This window comes from Ochotona princeps, chromosome 20, assembly GCF_030435755.1.
Source record: "Ochotona princeps isolate mOchPri1 chromosome 20, mOchPri1.hap1, whole genome shotgun sequence".
Lineage (NCBI taxonomy): Eukaryota > Metazoa > Chordata > Mammalia > Lagomorpha > Ochotonidae > Ochotona > Ochotona princeps.
Window position 1 is genome coordinate 6167538 of NC_080851.1, and position 27175 is coordinate 6194712.

The window sequence follows — 27175 nt, forward strand, 5'->3', positions numbered from 1 at the left end:
GAGGGTCTTCCCAATAAGTAGTTGGACTTGTCTGGACTATGGGATGTTGGACTCTATGCTTGGCAAATTCTTGCAGGGAGGGAATTTCAACTAAACTTGAACTATGGTTATGCAGCGGGGTGGAGGAACCCACCATGGGGGGAGGGTAGGGGGGAGAATCCCAGATTCTATGTAATTACAACACAATGTAATTAATGAATAAATTTAATAAAAAAAAAAAAGAAAAAAAAAGAAAAAAGGTGGCAATGATTCTTTGCAGGTTGAATTAAGGTAAGTCTGATGATAGCTCTTAAAACATTTCTTCTTGGCTTAACTGACTGTCTCTCAAGCTTTGCTGCTGCTTGACAAGGAGAGGCAAGGTTTAGTGCACACTCAGAACCTGCTACGGATTTTTAAGATCCAATTTGGTATAAACAATTTTATCAGAAGCTGTGCAGCTATTATTTTGTGTTCGTTATTTATGGAAGAATTATATTCTGTGAAATTCACTACATACACAGGTCTTTCTGATATTTTTATAGAACTGAGGAAATAAACAAGCAAAGTGAAAATTGTAAAGGATGCAGCAAGAAAGAGGATCAAAATGGAAGAATGGCTAGAAAGCTAAATGATACCCTCTCTCTGTCCACCTCTCTTTCAATCAAATAAGTACAAATTGATTTTAAATGAGTTTTCAAGAAGGCTGTGCATCTGGCATGGCCGCTGAGGTGCCTTGGACGGCTGTATCCCACAGCGAAGTACCTGGCAGCAGGTTCCAGTCCCACTTTCCATTTCAGCTTCCTGCAACAGAGCATCGTGGGGCAGATTCTAGGCTCAACGGGCAAATTCCAGGGGCCTCATCATCCACCCACTTGGGAAACCCACACTGAGTTCCAGGCTCCTGGCTTTAGCCTGTTCCAGTCCAGGTGCCACGAGCATTTAACAAGCGAATCAGCAGATCAATGATCTCACTCTACTTATCTGCCTTCTCTCTCTCTGTCTCTGTCTCTCTCTCTCTCAGAATTGCTCATTCATTAATTTAAAAATGTAAAAGCTCAATCAGATTCACTGCAACATTTTACATTCACTATTTGCCCTTATTATTGGAACATGACAGAAAAGTCAGTAAAAGTTCTCACTTTGAAAGGAAGCTCAAAGAGTTGGAAAGGTTCTATCCAGAGAACATGATTCTAAATGCACATTAGCATCACCCTCGTATGAAGTTAACCAAAATCTTTAGCCATGCTTGTGCCCTGAGCCTCTGTATTACAAGCAATGCAAGACTAAGCGATCATGTGGCACAGTTCTGCTTCGGTGGTCTGGCTCTTACCTGAAAGCCTCTCTTGCAGGCTCCCTCGATCTCATGGTAGTCACGCTCTGTGCACAGGGGGCAAGCCTCAGCACTCTCCCACAGGAAATAGAACGTGCACCCATCACAGGTTCCTGCTGGGCACTTGCTGAAATAAACAGTAACAGCTACATTTACCACACAGTTCATCAGACTCAATGTGTCTGTGCCGATCGGATACTCTGTGGGTGTGGAAGAAACCATACACAGAACAATATCTAAAGGAGACAAAACCTTAATGAAATAACCTTTTGCAGCTACTAGGATGCCCCGAGCCAGAAAAAAAACGGCCAATAGCAAGTTCCGTGAGGAGGAGGAGGGGGTGACCAGAACATTTGGACCCCTCCTCCACTGCCTATGGGGATGTAAGGTGGGGGTGGTGCTCTGGAAGAGGCTGGTAGCCCCTTAACAACTAAATATAGCATCACCATAGAATTTGACAACCCACGGCTACGTACATACCCAAGAGAAGCGAAAACATACGTCCACACAAAAACTGTACATAATGTTCACAGCAACATTATTCACAAAAGCCAAAAGGAGCAAAGAGCTCAAACATTGCATCAGCAGGTGACTGGATAAACAAAAGGCAATGTATCTGAATGCCGGGATTGTCCTTCAGCCAGGGAAGGAATGCATTATTGATACTCGAGACGTCTTAGATATTCCTCAAAAACATGCTAAGTGAATCAAAGCAGCCATGAATCCCACAGACCAGGTTACTCATTCAAAGTCCAGAACCAGAAAATCCCAGAGAGAAAGTGGGTTAATGGATGTTCACGCCTGAGAATACTAGGGCACACAGATGTGACAGCCAAAGGGTCTAGAGTTTCTTTCTGAGGTTTTGAAATATCCTAAAACTGACTACTACAGTGACATTTGTACAAATCTGTGAATATAATAAAAGCACTGAATTGAATACTTTAAGTGAATGAATTGCGTGGTATGTAAATTATATCTCTAAAATTGTTTTTATCTTAAAACACACCGACATTTAAAGTTCAGATGGATTTTTGTAATCTCTCACTCAGGAGAGAGGCCATCCAGCATAGTGCCTTTCTGTGATCTCCGTTCCTTCTGTTGTGGTGCAAATCACAGCACATCTTTCACTTGCACAGCTGAAATATTCCATTGGACATACACAGCAAACGGTCTTCAGCAGGCCATCCACTGATGGACATCTCAGTTGAGAGAGATAAACGAGTGTGAAGGATGCAGGAGATAAAGGTTGGACAACAGGTGTAAAACACAAGGAACAAGTTGTGTTCTTCCACAGCATAGTGGGGTGACTATCCTTCACAATAACATATTTTATTATTATAAAATAATTATATGATTATTATTATAATATAAATATTATTATTGATCCCCTGGTGGGCATCAAACACAAAGAAAAGATAAGGAAATGAAAATGCTAACTGCCCGATTTGTATCAGTGCTGAAATATTTCACCATAGTTTATATAAGCATATAAGTTTACATATCACCAAAAAAATTAGAAAAATAAGTAAGTATGGGCCCAGCATGGTAGCCTAGTGGCTAAGGTCCTCACCTTGCACGTGCTAGGATCCCATATGGGCACCGGTTCTAATCCCAGAGGCCCCACTGCCCATTCAGCTTTCTTCTTGTGGCCTGAGAACGCAGTCAAGGACGGCCCAAAGCTTTGGGACCCTGCACCCATGCGGGAGACCCGGAAGAGACTCCCGGCTCCTGGCTTAGGATCGGCTCAGCTCCAGCCAATGTGGCTGCCTGGGGAGTGAATCAACGGACAGAAGATCTTCCTCTCTGTCTCTCCTCCTCTCTGCATTCCTGACTTTCCATTAAAAAACAAAGTGAATATTTTTAAAAAGTATTAAAATTTTAAAACACAGACATAAATACAGAGAAAAAGAAATTCTTGAAGACTTGTTGATGGCCGTGATGTCTGATACACTGAATGTAGCAGATTCACTGGAGATCCGAACAACAGGAGGAAGCAAAGGAGTGTGTGCAGAGATGAACTGGCATGACGAGCAGGCCATGGCTGGAGCCTGAGCAGGCCATCCCGGGCAGACAGGCTGGAAGCAGCTGGAGGAAGGCCTGAGGTGGTAAGGAGGTGCGATTTCTGACTAAAGGCTTAGACCTTGGCAAGGCACTTCAGGGAACACGGTGATGCACAGGCCGAGTGTCTCCCAGAGGCTGGAGGAAGATGTCTACAGTGAAAACACAGGTCAACACGCAGCTCAGTGAGGTAAAGCATTACAATGCTAGGTTTCCTTGGCCTGAGGATGCTTCCAGAGGTAGTAACCTTCACCACATTGCATTTGATGGACACAGCTTAGAGAAAAGCAGGGTCACATTGAACGAACCCAAAGACAGATTCTGATAGACTTTTTACACAGGTTCTACTTCATTTACTTGAAATACAGAATGACAAAGACAGATAGAAATACATCTTCCATCTGCTGGTTCACTTCCCTCACAGCCAGAGCTGGGCCAAGCCAGAGTCAGAAGCCTGGGACCCCATCCAGGTTCCCCATGTGAGTAGTGCTCAGGTACTCGGGCCATTCAAGGCATATCAGCCATTGAGCTGGATCACAGCAGAACAGCCAGGGCTCAGAACATCACACCAATGTGGGAATGCCATCAGTACAAGTGCAGGCTTAACCCACTGAGCTATGATGCCAGCCTAAGATGGAAACTTCTGAAACTCTGCTTTCTGGAAGGTGAGCACGTTACGTCAATGTGACTCCTTCCTTTTTTAGGAACACATGGACAGAACATGGCTAAAAAATAACCTGCCAATACTGTGAACACAATGATTGCTGACTGAAGCCAAAAGCTATCTATAAAGGGTCCAGTGAATTCATCACAATTAGGGGGAGAATTGTTTCCTTAATTTTTCTGCAATGCTGCCAGTTCCCTTAAATCAAGCCACAGAAGCTCATGTTCTCCCCTGAAGACCTCCTGCAGATTTTAGCTGAAACTGGGCATAAGGGTCCTGAAATATCTAACAGCAAAAAGATAAACACAAATTCATAAAGAACAACCAAAAAATATCTCTTTCAACTCTTTTGTCAAAGTTTTTCATGATACATGGTCCCCATTTTCAGCCTTCCAGTAAATCCTATATTTCTAGTTAAGAAAATTACTGAAAAAATCACTAACAAAAATTATGTTATTAAAAATTGGCTGCATTTTGCCACGTTTGTATTTCCAAAGTGCTTGTGTGCCTTAGACGAAGCAGGCATGAAGAGTTCACAAACAAAAGCAATATTCCATATAACACACTGTAACAGAAGCCCAACAGCATACATCACAGCTAAGCACAATGGTGAATAGTGACTCTTGGGGAAAAAAAATGAGAGGAAGTGGGCAGAGAGGGAAGTACAGTTATCTCCTTAGCACTGTATCTATAAAATACATGAATTCTGATCTCTTAGTAGTAAGAAGGAAAATATTAATCAAATTTGTACACACTTCTGAATACTTCAGCTACAATTCTAAATGGACTCTCTAGTGATTATGTTTTTCTACACATCACCAGGCCTTTCCTTCCCATCTCTCTACTGCCTCACTCTTGCAATTAATCAGACTTGAACGTCTATTATATTTATTGCCTGGTAGGCGGTTACAACAGAAAAAAAATCAGAGAACATACTTAAAAATATTACAAAAAACGCATAAGTGAATATTAATAATGCACACCATATTTTGAAACTAATGGGATTCTATAGAAACCACAATTACAAAAATACCAAGGCAATGATGTGATCTACCCAGCTGCCATTGGGTGTCAACCCACTGCGTTTAGTGCCTTTCCTCGGTAGAATTCACTATTTAGAGATGTTCTTCGGTTGAAAGCCGTTAATTCTTCTACCTCAAGAATTATTTCAAACGTGAAATATAAAATCTGATCCTTTGTTACAAGATGAGTTTCAGTCTGAACTGGACGTCCCCTAAGGCTTGACAAGATCTATGCAGTCAGAACAATTTCAATAGGACTCATTTATAAAATGAAAGCAGAAGAAAAAAGTAGTTTTCCATAGCATGAGAAAAACAAACAAAAAGCAAACAGCAAAATTAGCAAATGGTTTACTGTTAAATATATGAAATACCTTTCCTTTTATTACCTGTGCCGCCACCACATCCTCCTGCTCTAGCCTGTTAAAGCTAGAATGCAGAGGTCTCTGTAACCGCGGGTTTTCTTGTTGCTGTTACAGTTTGGGGGCTCTATGATCACCCCAGAACCTGGTAAATAAATGTCTGAAGTATGGTTTGCCTATTGCTACAAAATGCACAAAATTGGATGGACAGTCAACAACCAAAACAAGTTCTAGAGCCAGGAGGCCCAAGTTCTAGGTGTCAGCACACATGGGTATCTTGTGAGTGGGTGTTCAGATGGCACAGTGCTGCTGTACTCCTCACATGGCCAACGTGCTACCTACAGCTCTTTGGGGTCTCTTTCATATGTAGGTAATCATACTCGTGTGAGCAGAGTCATTAAGTCTCCATCACCCATCCATAGGCGCCACCTTTTAGTGCTCCCACTTCAGTGCTGTCATTAGGGTGGCATCTTGGCATATGGATTCAGGACAGAGACAGACTGCAGCAGCCCAAGCTCAAATGGAAGGCCTCTTTTCCCACTCATGGCCTGCCCATCTAAAATATCTCTTTGTGAAGATTCTATTTTGGCTTCATTATCCAAAGACTGAGTCAAGAGTCAACTAAATTAACTAATACAACCTTCTCTCTCACTTCTTTTACCTATGGACTCTGTTTTCTTCAGTGGAAAATAAAAAAACTTTATCATGCTATTTTAAAACTGACCCCTAAACCAGATGAGCATTTTATAACGCTGTCCTCGAAAAGCCAGGAGATGACCTCTTCACGTCGGAAGCCTGTTCCATATCCTGGCAGTGCCACTTCTTCAGCATGCTGCCCTGTGCCTGTCCTCATCTACACCCTTAACCCTCTCATACGCCACTGAGTTTTCACTGTGTTAAGAATGAACATACTTGATCTATTCTTTTGAGTCTCACTGCCTCCTGAAATTGAACTTGCACAGGTATACACACACATTGTTTCATCCTGAATGGTTCGGAGGAGGAAGAAATCAAGGAACTGACTGAACTTATCATCATTCTCTAGCTCTTACCGTAGACAGACTCTGGTCTTAACTGTCCTTCCCCGAAGACCAAACACTACACTGGCATGCAGGAGACCCCGCGACCAATCCAGAGAGACTAAATCAGAATAACTCCCCCACGCTCTGGTGCTCAGCTGCTGCACGCTTGAGGCTAAAACCTTGCAGCATCCTTTCTGTGACACACAGTTATTTCCTGGGCTATACAGATAGGAAGGCTTTGGAAAAACAATTTGAGGCTTATTCACGAACGGGCCCAACAGTTACACTATGGAAGTAAGCTGGAGGAGAGGTAGAAAAGGGGGAGATGATTTTAACTCATCACATGAAATTCTGACAGCTCCTGTTTGAGTCAAGAAGACTCATCTTGAAAGAATGCTCCATCAGCCTGCAGATCAGTTGAGTTAGCCTCCAGAACAAAAATGACATTTGTCTGTGTGTTTTCATCACCAAACTCCACCAAGGAGGAACTGGAGAGCGGTGGGCGTGCCAGGTGAAGGTGTAATAGCATGAGGAGGAGGGACACAGGTGGGACATCACACCCCTGACTGTGCTGCTGCAGGACTGCCGGGGTCTCAGTGCTCCCACTCGGTGCAGCCCAGGGTGTGGATCCGGAAACCGAAGGAGCTGTGACATCACGACTATCTGGGTAAATCTGGCTCCCTCCGCCTGCTTTCTAGTAATGTCTTATGACCTTTTCACTCTCCAAAATCTCTCAGTGCTCAGCTCTGAATGACTCTCAAGGGAAGGAGATCCATCCGCCCCTCTGACCACCTTAAGGCTGAGACTGCACTTTGTGAAACCTTTCCAAGGCAGACACCAGAGGAACATCTATTTAGGGGGATCAGCAGCCTCCTGTGCCAGCAGCTTATTCCCTTCCCAGGGTACAAACTGCACTGGAAAAGCCTCCACAGTCCACCCCGGCTGTCAGGTTTCATCTGCCACAGACATGATGCTGCGTTGATCTAAAATGCCTCACTTCCTCCAGACACTGCGTGGAATGAGAAACCTATCCTCCAGCCCAGACAGACAGGTTGGGGTTTCCAATGGCAGATGAGTGTGCACCCCAGAGAATATGCTGCTCCATTTAAATGCTGCCTGTGCTTCCGACAGGATACAACCCTGTCCTTTCCTCCTGCTCCACTGACTGTCTCCAATGGCGTGTCCCTCTTCCCCGGGGTGAGGACCACATGACATTGTTTTCCAGGCCACCTAGCTGCAGAGCCCCAAAGTCACTTCTGCCTAGCTGGCCAAGATGCTTGGCCAAGAAAAACAATCCCGGCTGGCATCCCTCCTGCACAACCAGCGTCCCCCTCTGAAACTTCTCGGTCAGCGCAGGCAGCCTCCCCAGGCCGAGCACCTGGTTAGCACCCTTCACTTCCATGGAAATCCTAACAGCTCCCCCACAATTCGAAAAATGAGTCAAAAGCAGCCTGAGAAACCTGGTTCTATTAACATTTTTCTTTCTTCCCAGGAGGAAATCTTCATGCAACCCCAGAGCTTTGAAAAAAAAAATCTTCTAGGACAGGCTGTTCTTTCTCAGGTTCTGATCCCGGAGCTCCCCCTTCTGCCCGGATGGAAGAATGATTCAACAGAGCACTGCAGGGCAGCACGTGGGGGCCGTGAGCTTGGAGGGTGCTCCACCGTGACAGTTCTATCACAAATACAGGCGAATGATTCCCCCATGTCCACCACTGCTCGGGAAACTGAAACACAGACCCACATGGGAAATTCTGTCTCAGGAAAAAATAGGCCAGCTCTCAGAAATGGGAGTTCATATAAATGGTTCTCAATTTTTATTATGCATCACAATTGCTTTCTGTTGTTTTAAAACTATTCCTTTGCTCAACACTTAGAGGTTCTGTAATTTCTAAAAGGGTAGACTCAAAAAATTATATAGAAATTTAAAGAACAAATACCCAACGTATTCTGCTGCAAATGCCTGAGAAACCCTGGCCAAGACAATTCAAGTTTCTAAGCGGTAAAGAGTTCTCGGGCCAAAGGAGAAACCAAAGCATTGCTGGGCTAACGAAGAAGAGCCTGGTTTGCAGCTGTGCCTGTTAGGGTCGGGAGATTATTTCCTTTATTACTGTGAAATATCAGGACATGCCCCAGCCAACTTCCAAACCACGGTGCTAACACGGGCATTTTCTTAGGATGCACTCGTAGGGGAGCAATGTTCAGCCACTAATTTCCAATGTTTACGTGCAGAGGATAGCTCAAAATTTTACAAAGCCTCTTGTGAAATCCTCAAAAACAAAATTAAGACAATCATTTTCTTCTTTACCAAGTTAACGAGGATAAAAATATGTAAATCAAACAATAATCCATGGTCTCTTGACCCTAAAAAGATTACAAATAATTGACATATTAAACAATGAATAACTATTAAAAAAACAGATATTTGTCACTCATGGAAAAAAAACAGAGACCAATAATCTTTCTTGAAGTTGAAATCTGTTCTGAGTCCCAGAAATGGCTTCTTTTCTCCCAGAGTGAACTGTACTCTGCACATTTAGCCTTTGGGTAGCTGCTGCCCCAACATCAACCAGCTAAATGAATGAACCTGTGCATTCTGTAGGTCTCACCTGCTTTGGTGATCATGCCACTGTGAGTCAGAAGCCGAAAGAGTTGGAAATAGATCACATAAACTATCTACTCTAGCCCTTAAAACTTTACTGGGACTCAGACGATTTTTAATATAGATCACCCAACTAGATCTTCACTATTCTAGAACTGCAGCGCAGCAAAGTTCCTAATCCAGCCCTCGAGGAAATTGGGGCTAACCAGTAAGAATTAAAACAAGGATATAACAGTAGAGGTAACTATGTTGTTTAAGTAACTTGCAAGAATATTAGACCCTAGGGGCAAGTAGGACAAGAAACTGTCATGAAGTACAGACATGCACTGTACAGACCATATACAGGATTGTGGTCCCATAAAACTGTAATACAGTCCACATGTTTAGTTGGTTATAACATCCAGGCTTGTGTAAATATACTCTATGGTGTTTACATAAACACACAATTGTCCAGTGATTCATCTGCTGTAATTGTTCTTCATGAAGTGACACGTGACCCTAGTGAGATGGGACAAGGCCAGGTGCCCAGCACAATATTATAACACAAACTCATGGATGTCTCGCTTGTCGTTCTGCTTTAAATTCACAGGGTGATGCTGTGTTACCGTAAATACAAGTGTGGACTGATCATAAATCAAGAAGAATACCTGGGGACTGAGATCACGCCTGCTCCAGGTTTCGTAGGGTTACACCTCATTTTCACAGCAGTGGATCGGCCAGTAATACAAGATGTGGTAGTCGTAGAAGATCTATCGCAAAGCAGATGATATTTTCTTTAAAAAGTTACGATACAGAATAAGAAGTCAAAACAATCATAGATATAATTGGTCTCATGATGTACAAATCAATGAGGCAGAAAATGTATTCATTAATTTGGAATTTTAATGCACATCCAGCTCATTTGCTTTTACAACCTATGGAAAATTGACAAATAAGATGATAGACGTTATTAAGTTGTTTGGCGAAGCTATTATAATTCTGTCTAAAATTGTAATAGAAAGTTCTTAAGGGAACAGAGGTCATACCTAGTTATGCTAATATTTTGATATTATTATTTAAAAATTATTTCTGACTAGACCACGAAGAAGACTCTTCATTGCATTATTTAAAAAAAGGTATATCATCACTTGAGGGAAGTTGTAGGAGGCTTTCAAAATATTCTATATATATTTTGTTTTTACTGAGTTCTTCATTCAATGGGCAATTACTATCCTTTAGGGTAAGTTACCATGCTAAATATCTGGTGACATCATACATCTCCCCTGCCAAGAGGAACTTGTGGTCCAGAATTGAGGAATTTTACAGATGCACACGCAGAGAGATAGAATGCATGTATACACATTACACTGTATTATAAAGCTATACGTTCCTTTAGGTTAAGCAAACAGAAAAGCAGGAGGAGCAGCATCTTCACTTACTTATAAAAGAAATGCACGTCTGGAACCGGGCGTGATGAACCTGGGAACATATCTTCTCTTATGTTGATATTTTGCAATGTTGTCTCGATTGTCACTCCTAGAGATTGAAAATGAAATTCTTAGGCCATATAGGGAAATGGGTTTATCCAGTATTTGAATATTTAATAGAAAATATATTTTCATTGACAATTATTATCCTAGCAGAAATACTGTATTAAACAAATGCATTCAGGATACTATTAAGAAACTTTCCCAAGTCTCCAGATAAAAAGAAAAAAGCTCTACTCCTGAGGATTAAGTCATTTCAATTTCCTGGATCTTATATTTTGAACATGTAAAATGCAGGCAGCAATTTCAGTAATCTATAAAGCTCAGTCTACTTTTAATATTTCAAAAGTCTACTATTGAAATTGTCATTTTCCGGTGACTTTTTTTTACTATTTTTTTTTACTATTACATATTTTATTTTTCATGATACAGTTCCATTTGTTGCATGCATTGGTCTACTTTGCTAATATAATTTTTTACTCACATTAGAGACATATATTTGACAAAGGAATATTTTTGTCCTTGTTATTTGTAGAAAGTAAATCCAAATTTTTGTTAATATGATTAGCAGGAAATCCAGCCACTGTGTCCGTCTCTTCAGGTTCAAAGGCCAGCAGAACCAAACCACAAGCGGTGAGAGCCCCCTTTGCTCCCAAGGGCCCTGATGCGAGAACAGGCCCTGTGAGTGTTCCTGGTGCTGTCACTTGATGTTAATGACCTCTGTCGTCTACAGGAACAGTTCTTGCATCTGGCTGCATCTCATTGTCACCTCCATCCCAGAGGTGTTCATAAACCCGGTCCCTAGAACTGCCTGCTTTAGAGATCTGTACTCTCCTTAAACCTTCTGGATCCTAGTCACAGAAAGGGTGCCCAGGGAATACAACTCCACAGCCCCATCTAGCTAATATCTGAATTCCAAAGCAAGGAAAGCTAAGGAAAGCCAGTGGCGTGCACTCTGATTCAGGTACACAGTACATATGATGCTGTTCCTGGTTTTTTTTTTTTTTTGAAATTTTTTATTCATTAATTACATTGTATTATGTGTCACAGTTTTCATAGGTACTTGGATTCTCCCCACCCCTCCCCAAACCCTCCCACCATGGTGGATTCTTCCACCTTGTTGCATATCCACAGTTCAAGTTCAGTTGAGATTCCCTCATTGCAAGCATATACTAAACATAGAGTCCAGCATCTTATTGTCCAGTCAAGTTCAATGGCTTCTTAGGTATACTCTCTCTGGTCTGAAGACAGAGCCAGCAGAGTATCATCCTGATCAATTAAAAGCTCCAGCATACCATCAGTAAAAATTTACATCATTATGGAATTAATTGACATAGTAATGAGTAGCCAATATGTTCCTGTTTTGTTTTTAGAAGTAGTTAGTCTGTTAAATTCCTAAAGAAGAGGATGGGAAATATAGGCTTCCACAAAACAAAACATCACATGTAAGTTAACACAAACTTACAATCTTCTTGTATTCACTGAAATGGATCAGCAGAAATTCTCTTTTCGGTAGCATTTAGCCACTTCTATTAAGTGATGACTTGGCATTATGTTTGGGCCTTAATCAACCAACGAAAAGCTGTTGGTTCCAACATTTTAGAATAAATTTCTGCACACAACACATAAACCAAAAGGGAACTTACCTAAGAATGTATCTGCCAGAATAATGGACTGTGATGATAAGGCTGCTCGGAAACCCTTGCTTTCAGAAGGAATGATAGTTGACTGGCATACAAACGCTCCCACCAAGTTGGTGTAGTCGTCTGATCCAGCCACCGTCTCCTTCACTGTGAAGTCTGTTATATTGTTAGTACAGAGGGCCATCTTCTTTCCCTGGGAAAAGTCATAAGGGAGAAGGTTGGTGGAAAGCTGGTCTCTACATTGACTCTCAGCTACCCTAGCATTCTAGCAGGAAGGTGGATTTCTCCTCTTCGCAGTGATTCTAACTTAAATGTCTAGCATGAGACCCAGGAGACAGGCTTTTAAAAAGCTCTCCAGGCAATTTCAACGTCCAGCCAGTGTTGAGAGCTGCTACAACCCAAACAATTACAGTCATTTAAAGCTGCACCACTCCTCTCCGCACAAGGTTCATCTAAGCCAGACAAAAACCATCTAACTTAAAGAAACAAAAGTCTTCCATCTAACTTATGGAAAAACACTCAACAATTACACATGCAAACACACCAGGAAACTGTTTTTGAGGCTTTTATTGCACAAAACACTTGCTTTCCCTGTTCTCTGTAGATCTATGTGTAGCACAAAACATGAAACCCTAAAAGTAGATTGCAGCAAAACCCCACAGCACGGGCACTCTACGTAGCTGGTCACCTGAAGCTTTCCCTTTGATTCATAATTGGTTTACTCTTCTAATCAGTTAGAGGTTAGTTGGAAGGCATAAGTTTTAAAAATTGAAAACAGGGTGCTGGAGCTGTGGCACACAGGTTAAGTCAACTCCTGTGATGCTGGCTGGTGGGTGCTAGTTTGTGTCCCCGCAACTCCACTTCCAATCCAGCCCTCTGCTAGGGGGCTGGGAAAGCAGCAGCAGACGGCCACATGGTGGCGCTGCAAAACCCAAGTGGCAGACCCAAAAGAAACTCTAGGCCAAAAGGCCATTTCAAGAGTGAACCATAATTAATCTCTTTTACATCTTCAAACAGTATCAGCTACCAGTTAACATGCATTAATTTATTAAGTGAACTGAGTGATTAACCAACTTAGCAAATGTATTGCATCTCCCTATGTGACGACAAATAGAACAAATGTCACAGCAAGTAAAATTAAATTAATTTTTTTTTAATTTGAAAACTTCTTTGATCAGCAGATCTCTATTTCCTTTGTGCAAGTTTGACACAGCACGTTGTAACAGAGTTACCTAGAGACTGAGGAGTTCACAGGATAAGAGAGGCAAAGGACACACTTAACCGTATTTTCATCTTTGCTAATTTCCAACTCCAACTTTGTGTATTTATAAGGACTCTGGACATTTGGTTCTCTAACTGCCCATCCCTGATATCAATGAATGCTCCGATTTTTCCCACTGAAAATAAAGCCTCTTATTCTTGAGCAGAGGCTCCCTATTAATTAACATCTGTCCCTGCAGAACTTACTTCCATTTTGGATAAACTTCCCTTTCAAAACCTCTTTAGTCTCTTGTTAATGATGGCACAAATGTGATGGTTAACTTTGGGTGTCGACCTGCCTGGATGGAAGGGTCCTAGAGAGGTGTTGAGGACTGATTCCCTCCTGCTGCTGTGTTTCTGCAGGAGAATGGCATGCAGATGGGAGCTGACTGGTGAAGATGCCTCTCCAGTGTGGGTTCCATGGAATCTAGAGGAGCCCAGGCAACACAAACACACTGCAAAGAGTTCTTTCTGCTCCTGGGCTCCAGGACGCCGCCCCAGCAGCAGCAGACAGCAGTTCCCTGGGATCTCTGGCCCTGGGTTCCAAGATTTACAAAGAAGATCCTGGGTCTCTAGATAGATAGATAGATGTGAGAGAGCGAGAGCGAGAGCGAGAGCAAGAAAGAAAGAAAGAAAGAGAGAGAGAAAGAAAGAAAGAGAGAGAAAAGAAAACAAAAGAAAAGGAAAGGAGAAAAAAGAAAAGAAAAGAATAAGAAAGAGTAGAACTTTCTCACGTCATATCCACCTGCATCAAAAAGCCTGGGGAAAGACAGTAAAGTCTGACTAATTTCACAAAAACATGAACTCCTCCAAGCATTTTCACTGCGGCTCCAATCTTGGGGTTCACCTGGTTGGGTAAATGCTCTCATGTCCTGGGAATTGGGCAAGGTGGCCTCTGCTATAAGAAGCTGCGGACGCAAGTCATGAAGATTTGAGAAATCAAAGCCCAGTACCTGACATCGGTTGTTGGAGAATTCAGTGCTCCATCCATACCTTCTGAATCAGGGCCAAACTATCACTACTTCTCACCTCAACCGCCAGGACTCACCTCATGGCCACACAGGCTGATGTTGAAGAAGTGGAAGTACTTCGTGCCTTTGGAGGTGAAGCTGGGACCGTTCATTAATGAGCCTACGCTGCTGAGGTTGCTAAAGTCATAGTGAAAACTCTGATTTTCTTTTTCATGGTAGAAAAAGCAGTCACTGTAGCAAATGGAATGGTCCTTCAATTCAAGATGAAGAGATTTAAAGAAACAAAGTGTTAGTTGTGGCTACAAAAATAAAAATGTTTCTGAAAAACTTCCAAGTATGAAAAAGCATTTCAGTAATTTCAACTTGGTTCCAAAATTATTTTTCCATGCTAATATGAAAAATTCTAAGTAGATTTTTATAGGCAATGAGGATTCAGATTGTTTTCTAAAAAGGTCAAAGTAATTTTCAAATCAGATTCTTTCAGAAGGTATTTTACAAAATAGTGAAAATCCCCTATTACACTATTCTAGGTAGAATTACTTCCTTGTTCACTCATAAATGAACACCTATCTTTGCCTTTAACATGGAAGATACACTTGGCGCCCCATACAGCTGCTATTGTTAGCCTGACTGGGAGTTTACTTGCTATCTACAATACACATCAGTTTTAATATCTTCGGAAAGCATTCTCATCTGAGTGCTTTTCTTAGTATTCCGTAAACCCTGTACCTAGCATACTTAAAGCACATGAATATCAATTGCTTGAGGTAGGTGTTCAACAAATGTTAAGAAAGGAAACAGGAAAATGAAGTAAAACATGTTTTTTCAGGACTGACAGCAACCTCCTGGCTTCTGGAGAAACAGAGGGGAACACTGAGTTCCTCTCCTAACATGTGCTTTCCCAGGGCTGCGTGCAACACACACTCTCCTACCTGTGTGCTTTTGCTCCCAGGCCCACACGGAATACAAGCCTCCTTGCCATAGACCTGATGTACGGACAGGTAGGTGTCAGGCGGGCACTCCTGGCACTGGTTGGTTTCTTTTTCAATGTAGTGGCCTGGGGGGCAGGGGACACACGATGAGCCCGACCGTTCAGAACCGAGGGCACAGGCACGGCACGAGGACGCCACCCCGTCAACTGCATTGGTGGCTGTGATAGAATAGATCTTCACCATGTCATTGATGAACCGCCTATTCTAAAAAGAAAGCAGAGAAAGTAACGGCTTCTGCCTTGGGGTTTGGTGGCACAACCAGATCAATGTTTCATACTGTTATCACCAAAATAACCAGTGTTCCACCCTGATAGCTTGTAACTGGCAATGGATTAATGTCAGTCCTATTTGGTATTTTTTTTTTTAATTCTAAATCTTGACTCCAGAAGCGAATGCCTATTTTATGGAATTACAAGGTTCTGCCACAATTGCAAGGCTTGCCGTAACTGTTGGAAAACTCGGTATCTCTATAGACGTCACATCTAAAGGAACCATCATATTTTAAGAGAGGCAGTTTTTATCTCCCACCATTGTTCATCCACGCGCAAGTCTAAATCCCCTGATTGTCAGAATATTAACAGCCTGGCAGAGTGGAAAGGGCTGGGCACAAGCGTCAGTCCTACAGGACTAGACTGTGTCCTCCCTGTCCTCTAACTGCGTAATCCAGAGGCAGCCACTTCTTTGAGTCTCTTTCCATCTCCTGGTTCTTCTCAAATCGAATGCATCTGATTTCTACCTAAAGGTTCTGGAATCGGGAGTAAGAATTTTCTTGCAATGCGGGGGAAATCTCATCCTGCAGGGGACATCACTGCATCAGAACAGAGCACTACCGCCCCACGCTACTTCACAGTTTCATCACGGCAATGGTAAAAGGCAGGCAAGGGGAAGGTAGGCTTTTATCGCACACCCACCACACACAACGGGAAGAACACCTGGAGTGCCAGTCAAAGCTGGGGACAGGCTCCCCACTCAGCCCCCAAAGAGAAAGGAGAACGAGTCCTGCGTTTTCCACACAACTGTCAAGGCCATTGCTGAGCAAGAGGTCATGACTGGGGAAATCCACCGACAACATCCCTGCTAAGGTTGAAACACTCAGTGGGATTTATTCAGGGGAGGATTTGGTCTATTCCAGCAGAGAAAATTAAAAAAAAAAAAAAAGAGGGAATTATTCTGTGTAGAAAACCCAGTGACGTGCAGATACACCTTTTCCAGGCTGTACAGAAGACATTATTTGAATTACCACAATGAAACATAAATGGTTAGCAGTTCCTAGACAAATGTCAGGTCACTTTGATGGAGAGAAACAAAGTGACCAAACTTAGCAAAGTTTCCAAAAGCTCCGAAGGTAAATCCCCCCGATGATGCTTTCCTTCATGTGTTCAGAGTTCTACATAATGCACATATACACTGTATTACTCCATTTCATGTATTGTTAGTAGCAACAAATTGTACATTATTGTTTTGTGTCCGTCAGGGGAATTTCACATCAACTTAAGCTCTAAGAGAACCGTCACTTTGCAACACCTCCACAAGGGGGCATCACCTCTGTGTTCAAACAAAAAGGGCCTGAAACTTACATCTTGACCCTGGTTGGTTCTCTGGAAGGCCCAGGTGAACGTGAATGTGGCGTTCTTGAAGATGACATGGGTATATGCTTGTTTCTCTTTGGTTCCACCCCATGATTCCACCACATTGGTACTTTTCCTGTTAATATCCTGAAACACAGGAGAAACCCACAAATTAACTCCGCATTCATATGCAGGTGTATGCATCACAAATGCATGTTCAGATTTATAGTAAACCCTTTAAGGCTTGTGACTCTCAATTCTCCTGCCGTACTCAGCAACTACAATATGTCAACCACGCTGCTAGTCTAACTTGAAAGGGATCACACAAGTCACTGTAGGCTTACCTGTTTGGTGTTTGATATGGGTGAGTAATTCTAACTTAGCAAAAAATATGTAGCAGAGGAAACTTCTCACATTGTACTCCTAAGATCCTCATAGAATGGAAACGCTTTCCATTTCTCTCTTTCTTCTCGTGCAATGTTGACAGTCAACAGGAAGCTCTAAGTTCCCCTTGAATGCTCTCAGCCTTTTGGTTAAAATCAACTACAACTTGTTCCCAGAGATATAGCCTCATCTTCCAGGCTTGCCCAAGAACAGATTAATCAGGAAGTTGTCTTGTGTTCATAAAATATTTAACTCCAAAGCTTTGGTTCATATATCTTGTTTCTGATTGCCTTAACTAAATCCAACATTGAGAATAATTATATAAATTTGTGATATTCTAACTAATGTGCTTCATTAACATAGCTAGATGGCACATTTAATAAGTCAGACAAATAAGGCAATACATGTTTAATTTATTTGAAATGAAAACCAAGTTTAACTTTGAATTTGCTAACTAGTCCCCCCTGTGAAATGCTACGACCTTACTTAGGACATTGGACAGGCTTCCACTGGTCACTGGGGATGCTGGCAACTGGGCAGCATGAACCTATAACATGTCTTTCTCTTCCTAAGCTATAAACATAGGAATAAAAATGTTATAAAGTGGTCCAATAGGTTACCCTCTGTCATTCACACCACAAACATGAAAAAGCTGAAAATGCTTGTCACCCATTACAGAAATCCCCCTGTTTCCAAGCTGAATAACCATACTGGCAAAACCCAAACAGGAGTTCATAACCAACAGTTGGCATTTCCCTGAACATCATCGCTCTGGATCACAATAAATGAAACTGAATGGACTGCTAGAAGCAACGCTGTCTGACATTTGCAAAGCACCACCTGATATTCAAATCATTCTCATTTGATATCATTAAGAATAACAATAACAACAATAACCTGTGAGAAAACCAAAGCACAGTCTATGCTGTGAACTAAAAACTCTGGAACTGATTTACCAAGGCCACCGTCAGATGACTGCTGCTCTCGGGAGTGCCTGATGCACAAAAGAGACAAGAACACTAAGGCATTAACAGGAGATACGGGACACTCTAAGAGTTCTGGGACCACGTTGGGGAGAACAGCAGCAAGTGTGAGCTGCCCTTGAGGTATGCACGGGAGTTCATCAGAGGAGAGAACAAAATGAAAAATATTCCAGCCTAGATTACCAAAGCACAGGAAACATGAATAATTCAGGCTGTTTCATGAACTCCATCAGAGGCTAGGGTAAGAATACACCAATACACAGAGAAGCCATGCTAAGGAATTTGAGGATTATCCGTTGTCATTAGTTCTCAAACTTCTGCCTGCATCAGACCCACCCATGAGGTTAGCTAAAACACACAATGTCATGTCACAATCCCAGGGTTTGTCATTCAGCAAGATCAGGATGGGTCCCCAGGTTGGCTTTTCTAACAAGTTTCCAGATGCTGGCAATGCGGCCGGCCAAGGAATCATACTTTAGGAACCTTTACACCAGTGGGTAATAATGAGCCACCGAGCATAAGGTGGTGGGTTTGCTGCTCTGTGCCTCTGCTCCTTTGAAGATACTGAGGAGACATATGAATGAGAGAGAAGATTGGAGAATAGATAGGAGGCTCCTACATAACCTAGTTCAGAGACAACTGGAGTCTGAATTTCAGTGCTGGTGCTAAGTAGGAAGAAAACTAACCGATGAAAGAAAAAAAAAAAGGAACGGGGAAGAGCTGGGAGAATATACTGAACTTCTTCATGATCTTCCACTGCCTCAAAGTGGAAGCAGTGTTTTTCCAGAGCAAAACAATCTTCTTCTATTTAAGATACTGGTAATCAGAAACCAATGTCTACATCCCCACACACATCATAAATCATGGAGGAAACTGTTAATAAACTTTTAGCTAACTACTAATAGATCATTGTGGGAAAAAACCACAGAGCAGGTTTAGGAAGTCACTATTTAACTGTAATGTTAAAATCTCTGTCAGCAACTTTCTAAAGCTCACGTGAACTTAGGAAGCTTTGTATTGCTTCTTTCCTCAAGCTAAAATTTGGGATTTCTGTGACACCTACAAGGACATGAGCAGAACACTGATGTCTGTTTAGTAATGGCCTTATTTTATAAAACAATGCTCTATCAGATTAATACTCCCTGACCTCAGCCAAGTCAAGTGGTCCTGCATTAAGTCCTGCTCAGGAATGAACATGTGTGTGTGTGTGTGTGTGTGTGCGCGCGTGCGTGTGTGTGTGCGCGCGCGTGTGTGTGTGTGCGCGTGTGTGTGCGTGTGTGTGTGCGCGTGTGTGTGCGTGTGTGTGTGCGCATGTGTGTGTGTGTGCGCGTGCGCACGTGTTTCACCGCACAACTCGTAGCGGCTTCTTCACACTTAAAAAAAACATTTTGGGAAGGTTCTAACAACGGCAGGAAAAATCTGTGTGTTGACAAATTATCTCGTGTTCATCAATTCACACTTGCAAAGAGACACTGAACTTTAAGCTGCTCATCCACTCACCACCATGAAATACAGGACACAGTCAGCTGAACAGAGGGTCTCAAAGACAAAGGTTATTCTTCCTAGTTCAGAACCCGACGCTCCAGTCACAGATGTTGGGGGTCTGTTTGACAGAAGAACACAGCATTATTTACAGTATATTCTAAATGCAACTTGAGACGAATTTAAGGTGGTTTTTACTTACACTGAGTGTCATTCTTTGCTTCCTCCCCAACACCCACCGACCCCAATCTACTGCTTCCGTCAAATTCTTCCCCATTCAGTCTCAGTGTGCTTGTTCCTTTGGTTCCAATATGGAGTTTTCACTGTGATGGTCACAAGCTTGGGTCTCCTACTGTACGCTACTGTACACTCACTCATCCTAAAGCCAGAAAAAAACTTCCCACAGGGAAATTCCAGCCTGGGCTAGTAAAGCAAAGCACTCTTTAAAAATTTGTGATGTGCTATATTATAGACAGAACTGGAAAAAACCTAAATTAACCAAAAAGATATTCCCACCAAAAGCTTACTCTAAAACTATTAAGTATCCAAACAGCATGATCACCTTAGCATTCGGCTGCAATACGGTTGAAACTTTCAGCTCCATCTAATACTGAAAGTTTTTCAATCACTGAGCCTACGGATATTCTTAAATATGATATTCCCTGTGATAGTTTATTATTCACTAATAGTCCTTTAAAGACAGCCCCTCTGGCTTCTGGGATTATGGAGAAATAGGTGCCAAGGTTTCCACAGAGAAGGGCCCATCTTGGTTTTGCTCACTTGAATCCTGGGACATGCATGTTCAAGATCAGGTAGTCGTTATCAGAACCTCCGGCTGCACTCTGGACATGATCTCCAGCCACCTCCCAACCTGCAAATGACCAAAGTCACTCTTAGTTGCAAAACTTCCCTTCACGACTTCCCTCTGTCTTTTGAAAGAAGGTACAAAATGAGAAGGAGCATCATTGTTGGTGTCAAAGTAAGAGATACCGGGAATGTAACTCTTTGGTTTTCAATCACAGTGGCAAATTGCCTGTAGAGGTAAAATCTTAGATACCAATAAGGACATTTCAATGATTCTCCAGGAAGAACCAACTAATGTATTATTGTGCAGAGAGGCTATGGGAGAACTAACATGCTCTCTTCAGAAGCACGGTCTTTGCCTACTAAAACAGATGTTTTTTTTAAGATTCATTTTATTTTTATTGGAAAGTCAAATATGTAGAGAGGAGGAGAGACAGAGAGGAAGATCTTCCATCTGATGATTCACTTGCCAAGTGGCCGGAACAGCCAGAGCTGAGCCAATCCAAAGCCAGGAGCCAAGAGCCTCCTCCGGGTCTCCCATGCAGGTGCAGGGTCCCAAGGCTTTGGGTCATCCTCTACTGTCCTCCTTTATCGATCAAAACAGTGAGATAGAAAGCTGTAATTTTGAGGTTTTGCTTTCTCCACCTGGGTTGGAGTCTGAAGGGTTAAACGTGTAGCTGGCCAGGTCACAGAGTGGTCAAGGCACCCGAGTCTCTCAGGGCAGAGAAACTCTTGGGGATAAGGAGGAGATCCTACAGCGGGCAAGCTGGCCCACTGACCAACTTGTACTATGGTACCAGCTACGAACAGGACATTGAGATGTCAAATTTCTTCATGAAGAGCATTTGGGATAAAGAGGTTTGTTTGTTTCTTTCTGTATTGTTGCCCTCTAACAACACGCTCCTGTTCTGCATTCATTGGCTCACTTATTCATTCAACCAGCATTTATTAAGTGCTGAGAACTATAATGCTCACAGAATGGACAGGTGATATAAGATCTGCCAACCAGGTATGTGGCACGTCCTTTATGAGAATGTCTGGGTTCAAGTCCCAGCTCCTCTTCTCATCTAATCTCCTGGGAGCAAACTGGAAGGAAGCAGATGATGGCCCAAGTACTTGGAGTGTGTACTACCATGTGGGAGACACGGGCTGAGTCCCTGGCCCAGCGCAGCCCAGCTGTTGCAGGCATTTGGGCAATCAACTGGCAAGTGGAAGTTCTTCCTGTCTATCTCTCTGTCCCTGCCTTTGAAATAAATTTTAAAAACAACTTTTAACAAAGAGGCATCCCTCAATGAGGAGTGAGCTGACTGATTACTGGAGACAGCTGCTTGCTAACATTTGTCAATAGTGGAGGGTGGTAGGGCCGCACACACAGGATACACGAGTGAGGTCCTCTGCACAGGAACAAGCAACACACCACTTGCGGACCTGAGAGAGAGAGAGGGAACATTCCAGGGAGAAGAATTCTATGCTCAAAAAGGAGGCTTTTGCCAGCGTTTCTCGAAGAAATAGCTAGTTTTTCTTTTTGTTCAGAAATGTCCTTTTAGCAAGGCTGGCCAGCAGGGCAGGCCACAGAAAAAGCAAATAGCACCTGTGTGATAAAAGGAACGGCGGCTAGGAGGCTGAGACCCCACAGGTACGATCCTGTGAACAACTACTTCTCATGCCAGAAGATACCAACTCCTGCACCAACTTGTCCAGTGATGGTCTCCTGCTCCTAGAGTTTCTCTGCTCCGACAGACACAGGACGCCTTGACCGCTCCATGACCTGGCCAGATGCGTGCTCTCCCCTTCTACTCAAACCCAAATGGAGGAAACCAAACCTCAAGATGAAGTAATTTCTATGTCTTAGACACTTTCCAAGCCAAAGGCACAGGTGTTTCAGGTTTACTGGTTTCTTTTCAATCCTCTCCTAGTGTACAAATTTTTACATACGTATCCTAGGTTTATTTATGCAATCTCTGTTTTCCAATGGTTTTCCAATAGCACTGTCTTCTGATTTTATACTGATAATATCAACAAGATTTCTCCATTTAAATATCCCTTCTATATCCAATTCTAGTTAAGATGTTGTATGGTTATATCATAATTTTACTTAGTCACACCCGACACTGTTAAAAACTTCATTTGTTTTCCCATTTCAGCATTAAAAATTAACATCTTTATGCACAGTTTGCTTCTTTGAATCATATTATATCCTTAATACAAACCCCTAGTGGTGGAATTAATGGAATGTGAAGGACAACATTCAAAATTCTTGAAACGCACTGCCAAACTGACTGCCACGTATCTTCCTTATAATGACTGCATAATAGTTCACCCAATTCCTATAACATAACCTCATCAAAGTCCCATTGATGGGTATTTAGATTATTTCAATATTCGCTGGCATAAGTAATGCCCAAAGAGCAATTTCATGAATAAACAGTAACTTGTCACATAAACAGTAACTTGTTATATGGCCTGTAAATGATGTTTTAATATTCAAAAGGCTCTTGGCAGAACAAAAATGTTCCCTAGCTCTGTGATAAATAATACCCAAGGATCAGGCTCATGAACAAACAGTAACTTGGGCCAAACTTTAAAGTCTTCTTAGGCAAAATACACATTGGTTGAAGATTTAAGATTTACTCTGACACATCTGTCCCATAGCCAGGCAGAATCCAAAGAAACCACCAAGCCCAAAGACCCCACATCACACAGTCAAGTGAGTCCACACGTTAACCCTAACTGGCCCCAGAGACAGGCTTCCCCTGCTGGCTAGGTAATAACTTCAAACTATGGCAGACTAAGAGGCCCTGTGTGTCTACGTTTACAATAATCAAACACAGAGAAAGGTATGCTGATGAAAATGCTAATAAGCTGACTGCAGTGAAAGAGACATTTAAATGAAGTTCGTAAGATCTTTCCCTAGCAATGAATTTTACAGTATACATACACAGATACTATCATTCATCCAAAAAACACTGCAAAACAAAACTGCTACAGCTCAAGGCACTTCAACTGTGAAAACAAACACAAGTAGAATTCAACAACTGTCATAGAGAAGCCCACCATGTTTTGAAGTTACAGTAAACGAAATTCACATATACTTGGTAAAAGCTTGCAGACTTCATAGGCAAGAATTGTCAATCATTTAATTGCTCACCATGGCACAGCATCAGGACAGACTACACTAACCAAGACACAAATGCTGTTGAACTACCCTTTATTAAGGTGAGTGTCACATAGTTCAATACTCCCCTTAGCAAATCTACTGTGGCATGTATCTGCTTTAAAACTGAGCCTCAGATAAACAAAAAGCAGTATTTCATGTCCTCACAGGAAAGTCACCTAGCTCTGTTATGTTCAGGAAGGCCTTGGTAAACAGGCAAGCAGTCGAATGCTGGGGCCGTGTGCTGTTGTAGGGAGCTGAGCCTCAGAGCAAACGCCATCCTGGCCGCTACCACACATCAGTAGCCTGGCTCCAGACTCACCATTCATCCCGTCGCACTTTGAATTCCCAACGTTGAAACAGGAGGTTTTCATGTTGCCAGGGAGGACATTCCACCATTTATATTCAAACCCGAGTGCTGGCTCTGTTCCCGCTGGACAGGGCCTGCATTCTGCCGGAGACAAGCGCGGTGAGCAATGGAATTAAACTGCATTAAGACAACTTCCTCTTCCTCCGTCCCAGGTTCTACTCAAATATAATTAGCAGAGAGGGAAGGGGAGAGGAGAAACACTGAACCACCAGCCCACTCAGGCAGTAATTACTTTTTCAAAAGAAATCTGAAAATAGAAACTCTTGATACAGGATGTGCATGTACACTTGGCCAGCAGGAAGAAAAGACAGCTACAGAATCTCAAAATATGTATTTTTCCTCTTAATTTTTCAGGACAACTGCTAACACTGGATTACCCGCGGTAATGACACACTAATTCCAAACAACTTGACAATCTCAGAATGCGGGCCTCAAGATAGTTTCCTTTATCTTATGGATGACAACAGATTTTATATTTTCTACTCATTATTAACCTAAACAAAATGTTATCAGGATTTATATTATCCATTTAAGTATGGACTTATTACTTCAAATTGAAAGCACTAAATAGGCTGGAAGGTGGTGCCCAGACATGAGGCATTTCAAAAGAATTAAGTTGATAAATAAGCCTGATTTAGATTACAAAATGCAACACAAACATAGAAGGGCACTACTGAAGCATTTTTAAACTCAGCCAAGACATTTTACCCCATCACACAAGTAAAAAATAAATAAGTAAATAACAATAATAATAATTAGGCATGGGAGGTATGAATTGGGAAAGAAAATATCTCTCAAATAAAAACCTTCTGGTGCCAAAGTATTATGGGACAATTTTATATAACCTATTTAATGGTCGTAGCCTAGATAAGATACTATTAATACCAAAAAGAAAACTGAAGTAGAAAAAGAGTTGAAATAATTTGGATACATTATATTGTTGGATGTAAATTTAAATCCAACTCAATCTGCTTTCTTTAAAGAGCCTACATATTCTTAAGTAAGACAGTTGCAACTAAAACACTAGAATGCTAAGAGTAGAACAGGTGCTAACCACTTTTGAAATTATTATCTTGCAAGAAAAAGCTTAAATGATAAAATTATAAAGGAATAAAATGCTCTCCACTACACAGTTTTAAACATTCTACCTAGGGACTACTTTAACTGCCCTATGATTAGTATGAATATGGGGTGTTACGTCATAAAGTGTGACTGATTATTCTCCAGCTGAATTCAAAGAAGTGGTATTATTTGGATTTTAGACGTGTAAATTCGGCCATGTGAGTGTTTATTCTCAGCCGTTCACATGGCGGAATTTTCTCCCTGATATTCAAAGACCATCACCTCACTAAGACCACTATACAGAATGCCATTAAAGCATCCATCCTCATATGTGAAATAAGCCGTTTGGGTTCACAGTTTCATTATCGTTTATCTCAGATCTTTTTCAGACTCCTTGAAACAACAAAACTATAAAGAAAAATCTCACAAAACACTTTCAACAGAGACACAGTCATCCAAATTACTCTCCCGGAGGTCTAAAGTCTGGACCAATGGATACCCTACCCTTGGTTCCATCTGAAAACGTCCCAGGAGGGCAGGGGTGGCAAGCCGAGGAGCCATTGTTGTAGAACCCAGGGTTGCAGGGCGGACAATCCTTCTTCTCTCCAGAAGGGGGCAGGCGAATTGCATCTCTGAGGTCTTCCCTGCAGATTTTGGGCTCTATCCACTTGTACATTATTTGTGTCTGTAAAAAAGTTGAGGAAGTCACACAACATGCTTGTCACAAATAAATACACTAACTGAGAGCCTTAAAAATCCAAACAGTGACAGAATAGAAGGACCAACAAAAAGAAATCATCTAAAATGCTAGAAATACAATGAAAGAAAACATTGCTAGAAGAATGACCGTTGCTCCAAATACTGTTATCCTAAGCTACAGGTGCTTTATGTCATTCAGAGCATGGTCCTCATGCTGAAGCCTCTGCGTCACACCTGCCTCCTACCCACTCACCCACAGCGTGCCCATCGCACCTGCTCTCCTACCCACCACCCACAGCACGCCCATCGCACCTGCTCTCCTACCCGCCCACCCACAGCACGCCCATCGCACCTGCTCTCCTACCCGCCCACCCACAGCACGCCCATCGCACCTGCTCTCCTACCCGCCCACCCACAGCACGCCCATCGCACCTTCTCTCCTACCCGCCCACCCACAGCACGCCCATCGCACCTGCTCTCCTATTTACCAACCCACTTTATTCCACGACTGACATCACGCTTGCATACAGCTATTTTTATCTTTTCCTTTGGTGACCCCCACTATTCTGTCTTTAGCCACACAAGTTGTCAGCATGTCGTGCACAGAGCAATCACAACAGAGAAAATGTACTGTTCTAAAAGAATAGTTCAAGCTTCACATTTTAATCCTCTTCATAAGTACTGGCACTTGTGGAGTTTTGCATTTTGTTTGTTTGTTTGTTTGTTTTGATGACCTGGTATTTTTGGCTACAAAGCTGAACTCTTTCTTTGATAGCCTTCTCGGCCCTGCCTCATGCGCTCTGAACTCAAGGATGAAGAGCACTGGCCTTTTAGAACAGTCTTTGTAAAACCTCCTTCCTTCTGTTCTTCTCGGACATGCTTTCACCTCCCACACAAAATGAAATACAAGAAAACAGCTGTTACTCAGGTGGGCCTGGAGAGTGGTTGTCCCCAAGGCAGTCTTCTCGTTTTGAACTATCCAATGGGTAAGCCATTCTAAGTCAGAATTGATACGTGCTGGAGGGGTGTGTGTGTGTGTGTGTGTGTGTGTGTGTGTGTGTGTGTGTGGTGTGCTAGTGTGAATGTGTGTGTATGTGAGTGTGTGTGAGTGTGCACGCGTGCACGTGTGCCTCAGAGGTAGAGCTATAGAGAGGAAGAAACATTTTTGTTGCAAATAGAAAAGCAAATCAACTATTTTCATAAGATAAAAATAGCTTAATTCTTTCACACTTCACTTGATTATTGGTGATATATAAATTTTATCTATTTTTATTTTTTACTTGAAAGGCAGAGAAAGAGAGAGA

At 42.2% G+C, this 27175-nt stretch overlaps 1 protein-coding gene across 5 annotated transcripts in view; it reads right to left on the minus strand.

The window, feature by feature from the left end:
• ELAPOR2 (endosome-lysosome associated apoptosis and autophagy regulator family member 2) overlaps positions 1-27175 on the minus strand; it is a 117798-nt gene that overhangs the window by 10065 nt on the left and 80558 nt on the right. For 4 of the 5 annotated variants that reach the window (XM_058678263.1, XM_058678264.1, XM_058678266.1 and 1 more), the window contains 11 exons: positions 25677-25857; positions 24063-24191; positions 20563-20653; positions 19801-19903; positions 16943-17080; positions 15306-15569; positions 14451-14624; positions 12146-12335; positions 10452-10548; positions 9681-9782; positions 1310-1436 (listed from right to left, as the gene is read on the minus strand). In XM_058678263.1, the coding sequence (XP_058534246.1) occupies positions 1310-1436; positions 9681-9782; positions 10452-10548; positions 12146-12335; positions 14451-14624; positions 15306-15569; positions 16943-17080; positions 19801-19903; positions 20563-20653; positions 24063-24191; positions 25677-25857 (1596 nt within the window). Of the gene's footprint in view, positions 1-1309; positions 1437-9680; positions 9783-10451; positions 10549-12145; positions 12336-14450; positions 14625-15305; positions 15570-16942; positions 17081-19800; positions 19904-20562; positions 20654-24062; positions 24192-25676; positions 25858-27175 lie in introns of those variants that run through there. The other variant, XM_058678267.1, reaches the window with a different exon arrangement.